At 38.2% G+C, this 8952-nt stretch overlaps 1 protein-coding gene across 1 annotated transcript; it reads left to right on the top strand.

The window, feature by feature from the left end:
• Positions 1 to 28: 28 nt before the first annotated feature.
• Positions 29 to 8499, top strand: LOC147870727 (uncharacterized). The gene is made up of 6 exons (XM_087342082.1): positions 29 to 192; positions 578 to 662; positions 792 to 964; positions 1351 to 1435; positions 1574 to 1743; positions 1848 to 8499. The coding sequence occupies exons 1-6, from the start codon at positions 66 to 68 to the stop codon at positions 1925 to 1927; spliced, it is 720 nt and encodes a 239-aa protein (XP_087198208.1). The 5' UTR covers positions 29 to 65; the 3' UTR covers positions 1928 to 8499.
• The last annotated feature ends 453 nt before the right edge of the window (positions 8500 to 8952 follow it).

The raw sequence follows: 8952 nt of genomic DNA on the forward strand, positions 1-8952 counted from the left end.
CGTCTGTCCTTTTGTTTGCTAGGAACTCTGACATCACACTCGACCCCATTACGTCATTGGAGACTATGTGTCTCTCCAGGAATTGGCCGGCTCCTTCTTATGAAGGAGTACTCGCTGAGCAGGGCTCACACACCTGTTCCTGTATTGTCACGAGGCAAGAAGAAGAAGAATATTTGAAGCTTCAGGAAACAGGTTAGTTGAGTCATAGCACTGGGTATTCAATGAGTGCTATGTTTGTGAATGTGTATGCTATGATGTGGTTAGGAATACCAATAGGTGATGATTTTGTGTCGTCATAGTAATCTATAATTTCCCTAGAAAATTTTGAAATTATTTTTAATATTTATATGAACCTTGCTGTTTCATTCTTACATTTGGATTACTGATTGATTTCTTAACTTTGTTGTATTGAGAATGTCAGACAAAAATGACTACTCTGCAGTTTTGGGATCTAACGTAATATTAATCTCAAACGCTACCGCGTCCTCATCAATTCCCTGTTACAAATGCCATTGCCCATGTCAAATCCTAGATGAAAACTCCTTGATTTTTCTTTAAACGTGCTGTATGTTCACAGGTGTGGGCACTGGCCAGTCAGCTGAAGAAGCCAAACGTGTCGCAGCTTCTTTTATTTATGAGAAGTTGTTTGTTCCTTCTGAATAGTAAGTGTTCATCATTACTTCTCTCTGATGTAGAGGGAATATTTCCTTCAGCGCAGGGAACCTGTAAAAGTATGAAAGTAAACCACCAGGTGTATCTGAAGTCTTGACTGTCTTTCCTTCTCTTTCTAGCAAGTCCAGCTTGATACCTCCAAATTCCCTTCGGGCCCTGAAGGAATCATGCAAATATCTTTCTTGGCCGGCACCTGTTTTCAGGAGTGGTCCAACACAGGAGAGGTTGTTCACCTTTACCTGTGTTGTGACCAGGCAAGCAGAAGCAGAATATATGAAGCTTCAGGAAACAGGTTAGTTGAGTCATAGCACTGGGTATACGAAGAGTGGTATGTTTGTGAATGTGTATGCTATGATGTGGTTAGGAATACCGATAGGTGATGATTTTGTGTCGTCATAGTAATCTATAATTTCCCTAGAAAATTTTGAAATTATTTTTAATATTTATATGAACCATACTGTTTCATTCTTACATTTGGATTACTGGTTGATTTTTTTAACTTTGTTGTATTAAGAATGTCAGACAAAAATGACTACTCTGCAGTTTTGGGATCTAACGTAATATTAATCTCAAACGCTACCGCGTCCTTATCAATTCCCTGTTACAAATGCCATTGCCCATGTCAAATCCTAGATGAAAACTACTTGATTTTTCTTTATACATGCTGTATGTTCACAGGTGTGGGGTTTGGAGGGTCAACACAAGAAGCCAAAGAAGCAGCTGCCAAAATTATTTTGGTCAAACTGCTTCTTCCTTCCGAAAAGTAAGTGCTCATCATTACTTCTCTCTGATGTACAGAGAATATTTCTTTCAGCACAGGGAACCTGTAAAAGTATGAAAGTAAACCACCAGGTGTATCTGAAGTCTTGACCTGATAACCGTCTGTCCTTTTGTTTGCTAGGAACTCTGACATCACACTCGACCCCATTACGTCATTGGAGACAATATGTCTCTCCAGGAATTGGCCGGCTCCTTCTTATGAAGGAGGTGTTGCTGCGGGAGGCCTATACTCCTACACGTGTATTGTGATCAAGCAACAAAAAGAAGAATTCTTGAATCATCAGGATACAGGTTAGTTGAGTCATAGCACTGGGTATACGATGAGTGCTATGTTTGTGAATGTGTATGCTATGATGAGGTTAGCAGTACCAATAGGTGATGCTGTATGTTCACAGGTGTGGGGTATGGATCTTCCGAACAAGAAGCCAAAAATGCATCAGCTAAAGTTATTATTGACAAGTTCGTTATTTGTTAAAGGTTCAGATAATTGTACTACAAGTTGTGTTCATCATTTTTGTTTTTATTTGTTGCAACGCACTTATTGCAGGTGCTGTAAATTTAATTTAATTTTGGTACATTTTGTCTGCATACAGTGAAACGTCTATCCATCGTTCCCGGATGCATCGTCTGTTTTGTTCGGTCCCGAATACATCCCATATAAAATAATGTTACATTTTGCCGCTTCTATCGTTCCTCGGACTATCGTTTTATCGCATCGATCGTTCAAAAATGTTAGTCCCGGCCCAAAATTTTCCCGCAATGATCGTTTCTGAGAATTTAAAATGCTGGGTTTTGAGATAAATTAATACCGAAAGACGCACAATGTTTTTGGAATACGCAGTAGCGGTAACATGTTATGTCGCCAAACCATTCTTTTGGAATGAGGGGTGATAGTTGGAGTGAATGGCGGTGCTCATTGTCAGAAATTTTACGATTTTAATTTGGGTGACTCATATTTCGTTCCAGCGATGCCAGATGGCATGTGCAGTGTGAATTTCTTCACAAATGCTTTTATTATAAGTACAAAGGAAAGGCCGGCGACACTTTTCATTTTTCTGGTTCATCTCGTTTCCAGTGGTTCAGTGTCTTCTACAGCTACGTTTCGTTGAGTTCGGCAGTAACAGTACTTCCATTCTTCCTGTTATAGTTCCAGTCTATACTTTTGTTGTTGTTCCCGTAAATATTTTGTTATTCCTCTTACTCCTGTTAATTATTTTGTTATTATTCCTGTACCATCTCTCGCCCAGTAAAACAAGTCAGAATTCTTCTAGAAAGATTAAAAATCATAAAAGAAGTTGAGAAAAATGCATTTGAAAAAAGAATCGACTTTGCTAAACGCCTTGGATTAGCACCATCTACTTTAAATTCAATGATTGCAAAGAAGAAATAAATCCGAAAACAAACTGACAAGTGCGGTAATTCATGCAAAAAAAGGAAAACCGGAAGGAAATCAACTTTCAGTGAGCTAGAAAGTGTCCTCTTCACTTGGTACCAGCAATCGCGGGCCTCAGGAATTCCTGTTGATGGCAACATCTTGCGGGAAAAAGCCAAGACGATAGCCGCAAGACTGAATATTGAAAATTTTGCAGCGTCGAATGGCTGGATTAGTAGATTTAAAGAACGACATGGTATGGTCTACAAGAAGTTAGCCGGCGAAAGTGCTGCTGTGGATGTGGAAAGAACGGAGCTGTGGCTCGAGAGTCTGCTGGAGGGACATTTATAATGTGGATGAGACAGGACTTTTCTACAACGCCCTCCCGGATAGGACGCTGGCATTGAAAGGTGAATCTTGCCACGGGGGAAAACGTGCAAAACACCGAATTACTGTTCTTCTGTGTGTTAACAGTGACGGTAGTGACAAACGGGTTCCGATTGTAGTTGGAAAATCACTAAAACCGCGTTGTTTCAAAAACATGAAAAAACGTCCGGTGAAATATCACGCCAACAAAAAGGCTTGGATGACCACAGACATCTTTACGGCGTTCTTAAGTTCTCTGGATGCCTCCATGGGCACACAAGGCAGAAAGATTTTGCTGTTTGTAGATAATTGTGCCGCTCATCCGAAGGACACGACATTTCTACGAAATGTGAAAGTCGTGCAGTATCCAGCAAATTGCACGAGCGTTTACATACGCTTGATTTAGTCTTTCTTTTATGCGCATAATATTATTGAACGTGACGAGGAAAACATTTTGAATGTGGAAAGGTCTCTGTTTGGCTTAAAACGTAAAGTTTCGACAAACCATTTGTCCATTAAAGACTTTTTTGGTAAAAAGAAGTAACTTTGAAAGAGAAACATTGCTTTTTTTAAATTTTTAATGCTTTCCCGTATTCATCGTTTTTATTTCCCACCCCCGCCGAAACGATGCATCGAGGTTTCACTGTATATGCTTGAAAATGTCTGTTACGCACAGGCACAAAAATGAACACACAAATGGTACAATTATCAGTTCTGGGAAAACACCAATAATAACTTTAGTTTGCTTACTTTAGGTGAGTGCCACTAAGAAATCTGTGAATCATCTCTTCCTATAATCCTGTCATCAGCTTGCTGAAATAAGCTTAACATTTCTTCTTTATGTTTTCAAGGTTATGCCTGCAAGCCTTGTTCACTAAAATGTGTGCGATGTTTACCAGTGTCTCTGAATGGATTTTAGCATTAAAAATGGCTGTCTTCAGCATTGTAGCGTCGTGTATTCTGGTGAAAGTTTACCAGCACGGCACTACAACCTGGAAGACAGCCATCTTCATACTCGCCAATTTGAGAATCTCAAATCTTGCAGTTTATGTTTTATCTGTTTCTTAATAATAAGATTTAATTCATTATTGTTGTGAGGTTTAAGTAAGCAGTAAATAATACTTAAAATGCAGTTTATACCTCAAAGGCAATTTAACGTGTGTCTGTTACGAATATCAGTTAGCTGTGCATTTGAGGGAAATTATCACTGTTTATTCCAAGAAAAATTAATGGAAAACAGGTGCACAGTATCCGGTTTGCAGATTACGAGGTGCGATCAGAAAGTTTCCAGACTGTGTCAATAGAGGGCGAACCGGATGTAGTACGAGCTTCTGCCGCTAGGGGGTGCGGCCTACAATCATAGTGAATCAGTGTGCCAGCCGGCATCATCGAATTAGCATTTGTTTCTTAGTTACGGGCGTTTTGGTAGTGCATTACACCGACCCTCCTGCAATTTCGGAATGGCGTGTGCATCACATTTTGCCAAAGACTCGCCAAAACGGCTACGGAAACCTATGAAATTCTAAAGCAAGCATTTGGGGAGTCCGCAAACTTTTGTGTGGCATTCACGTTTTAAAAATGGCCGAACCTCTGTCGATGATGACGAGCATTCTGGACGACCATCTTCGAGCACAACGCCCGAAAATGTTACGAAGATCGACGTCGTACCATCAACGACTTGTGCGACATTGTTGGGATAGGCTATGGGACCTGTCAGCTGATTCTAAAGGAAGAACTCCACATGCGACGCATCATGACAACGCGCCAGCACACACCGCCCTCAAAGTTCGGCAGTTTTTGGCCTCAAACACCATGGCTGTCATCCCGCACCCTCCTTATTCGCCGTGTGACTTCTTCCTCTTGCCAAAGATGAAAATTCAGCTAAAGGGAAGGAGATTTGAGACGATAGAAGAGATTCAGGCAGAATCGCAGATGGTGCTTGACAGGCTGACAAAGAAAGATCTCCAGGGATGCTTCCAGGCTTGGCAGCGGCGCTGGGAACTACTCCGAGGGTGATGGATGAATTTAATACCTGAGATAAGTGTACAGGTTTTTATAGGCGCAGTCTGTAAACTTTCTGATCGCACCTCGTACATTGCAATAATAGCAAATTGATAAGGTGAAATGAACAGGATGCTTGGAATGTTTAGCAAAAAACTAGAGAAGTTCCAGCTAAAAGTAATGAACTTGACAGTGACTGTCTTGTGGATATGGATATGGCATGATCTTACGTGTTTGACAGCTGTTGAGGCATCTGCAAATTAGCTGATGACAATAGGGAGGGCTTCTTGAGCCCATAGCACAGTATGGAGTCAGCATTTGTTTAGTAGCCTCGTTTCTGTGAAACAAGTGATTACTGACTGAAATGCTTCAAGCGCTCGTATTCACGCTGATTTTGATGAGGCGTTGTATATTTTACGTGCAGAAGTTTGGAAATTGCATGATCTGTGAAATAATCCTACAAAATAGACGATGCGGTACTTTTGACTGATTTGTGGATTTTAGACGATACTGATCAGGTCTTTCTGACACAAAGATCCAGATGCATTCATTGGTCTGGCTGCATTGATTATGTATTTAACAAGAAACAGCAGCGACATGTCGCATCATTCCCTGTAGGTTTCTGAAATGCTGGACTTTGCTCCAGATTGATGCTGCTGGTTGCCTGAGAAGATTTTATCACATTTAGTCACTGTGAAAGCTTCAAGTCATTTCTGACTGATGTTCAGTTTTGAAAAGTTTATCATTATCATACTTTTGACTATGTTATGTTACAAGTTATGTGATTATGTTTGATTTTCAAGAATGGTGATATAGGAAGTCACATTTTCAAATAGTTTATATGTATATATATATATATATTATTATTATAAAATTATGTTTGCTAAGAAAGCAAAGCATTACTGAAAGAGGGAACTTATTTCATATGTACATTGTTTTCAACAGTAACTAGCCAGTTAATGTGTTTAAAGCAAATATATATAATTACAAAATTATATGAGATATTTAGTAATATTACTATTTTCATGTATTACATGCAATTGATATGTATATGTGTCTTCCATGAATGAAAACTGATGGAGCAGCATTTTGCATTTATGTATACATGCATATATGTCTTTATATATGTACACCTAATAAGTGCATACATGCTTATACAGTGTACATGAAATGTGACCATTAAAAGTTTTGGAACCCGTATTTACAAATTTCATGGAGAATTGATTTTTGTATGTGAAGAATCTCTTATGTATGGGTGAAACCATGTGGATGGACGTCTGTTGAGTAGAAGTGAATGTTGCAGTTTGAATATCATAGAGTCGAGTTCTTTTAAGTATATATCAGGTTGCGTGCCAGAGACAAAGTTTTCTTAGTAATTAAAAGTTTGATCTCGTTTGCTTGACACAGAAGAAGAGGACAGTGCAGGCATCTGCAGTCACTGTCGTGATGTTGAATGCCTGATGATAATACACAAGATTTATATAGGAATTTGCTATTCTTGTATTTATATGCAGTCCTGTATGTCAAAAACAATACTGAATAGTTTTCATAGTTTCCATAGGGCCATGCTCTTGGATACCTATATTTATGTTAGTTTTTTTAATGGCAGATCAGAGTTATTGCTTTGCTGTTCTGTTTGCCTTATTGACATGAATTGTTCGTTATATGTTCATGAGTAGGTATTGATTAAACGAGTTGTGATTGTGTCTTTTCACTATACACTTATTGTATAATAAAATGAAAAAGCATAGTTAAAGACTAGTGATAATTCACTATATGATATGAATGAGCAAATAAGGATATATTTGCTTTTAGAGACAATTGGGCATTAAAATATCAACATGTGACTTGTGCGTAACTGAAAAGTTGTTCAGATTTGAAAGGATTCATGAATGTTCAATTGACAGTGCCTGTATCTTTCACCCTTATTGTGCATTTACAACCTATTTGTAATTTTAATTTAGTCCTTATAACCCCTAGTGATTACTGGCTTTAAGATACTTAGAGTAAAGGTGTATTACTGTAAACCTCATTTGCTATACCTTGTGTTCAAAGAAGGATGCATTAAAGAATAATCAAGTTTAGTGTGGATAAAATATCCAGTAACTTCTCTGTTATGGCATCTGACTATGATGAATGGCACAAGCACATTATTGAACCACAGTTCATTATCGAGGTGTCTTACAGGGATTTGGGGAAGTTTTTCCCAGTTTTGGCAAGTGGCCTTGAAAGAATGTGATCGTGGATTTAAAATAACTGGCTGTGATAAAATATTGCATACTGTTTTTACTCTGTATAGCAGCTAAATGTTTTTGAGAAGATCATATTACTCTGCTTGAATTTCAGAAGTATGGATGGAGGATGTCTGAGGACTGGTAAAATACAAGTATCATTGCTTATCTTGTGTCACTTGAAACACTGCGTGCCTCTACACGCCTTTACTGGTAATTGTTTTTCAATTCTCCTGCATGAAATGCATGACATTGCAATATTTTACATTGGCCAAGCTTGCCTCTTTGTGAAATTGCCATTTCTTTTGTAAGTCACAAACCCTCAAGGTAGACATGCTTGAAGAAAGGTGAAAGTACTCACACTGGGACAAATAGTTATTGGGGATTGTCTTTACAAATAAACCAATCTACATCACATACCTTGTGCAGTGATAGTTACACAATTCATCTCTTGGTTTCACACAGCATTAGAAATTACATACACTGTTCTGTCAGAAGTCTTTGTAGAACAAAGCTTGCTATTTCTTTGTGTTGAGAAACTGTTGATAATCTCTGAATATATATATATATAAATTGTAAAAGTGGTTAAAGGCATGTCAGAAACTGTTTCGTTTAAAGTTAAAATGTAATTTCCAGTATTGATGATGTTTGTACTGTTTGTTGTAAGGAATACTTTGTTGTCCATGTGGAATCCCAGGTTTCCCCTTTTTTTAGGGCAAGTGTAGAATTTTCTTATGGATCTGTCAAAGAATTACTCTGTTTAAAGTTATATGTCTTTGCAGCTATGCGTGTGCAGTTTTACAATTTTTGTTAGCAATAATGTTCATAATTTAGCAATATAAAGCAGTTGTACTGTTTAATGGACAGACAGGTTATGTAAAGCTGATGGCAAAGATCATATTAACAAGTAGTTTGAAGAAGAGGGGATGTTACTGAAATGGTTGTGAGAGTGTGAACCAGGTTGAGTAACTATGAATGTAAACACACACACAGAAACAGTTGTTTAATGCCCACTTGTCGTGTTGGTGTCAGATTTTTGTCTTGAATGTTATAAAAAGGAGAGAGTAGTCAGATTGAGATTGTCGTTGTCTATTTTGAATTAATTTTGTTTCCTGCTTGTTTCCCTTAACCTGACGTGTGGACTCATTGCAGACAGTTCAATGTTCATAAAGAGCATGCATAGGAAAACTTTGAAAGCATAATATTGTACCTTAAATGAGCATAAGAGTTTCAGCAGGATCTAGGAAAGAGCATTTAACAATCCTGAATCCATTAAGTCGTGTAATTGAATATTTTATGTGAGAGTGGTTATGAATATGAGGAAGTAACAGTTTGAAACTCAGTGGTTCTAATGCGAATGAAGGCTGGATGATCTTTTAGCTTGGGTGTAAGCGACAAGAAATGCATCAGGAATTGTTGGGGTTTCGGAGGAGGAAGCAGACTTATAAAAAGAGGGAAGATGATGTTAAATTTTGTTATTTTTGACCCAGTTTAGTGTCATCTACGTGGCTACTGTTTGTCCTGGCTAAC

This window comes from Zootermopsis nevadensis, unplaced genomic scaffold (genome assembly GCF_977971745.1).
Source record: "Zootermopsis nevadensis isolate Lab colony 2312 unplaced genomic scaffold, Znev_1.0 Znev_ptg000207l, whole genome shotgun sequence".
Taxonomy (NCBI): Eukaryota; Metazoa; Arthropoda; class Insecta; order Blattodea; family Termopsidae; genus Zootermopsis; species Zootermopsis nevadensis.

Coding starts and splice junctions, on each gene's coding strand:
- LOC147870727 (XM_087342082.1), top strand. CDS start 66: ATGTGTCTCTCCAGGAATTGGCCGGCTCCTTCTTATGAAGGAGTACTC. Junction 663..791: donor TTGTTTGTTCCTTCTGAATA/GTAAGTGTTCAT, acceptor TTCTCTTTCTAG/CAAGTCCAGCTTGATACCTC. Junction 1,744..1,847: donor CTTGAATCATCAGGATACAG/GTTAGTTGAGTC, acceptor GTATGTTCACAG/GTGTGGGGTATGGATCTTCC.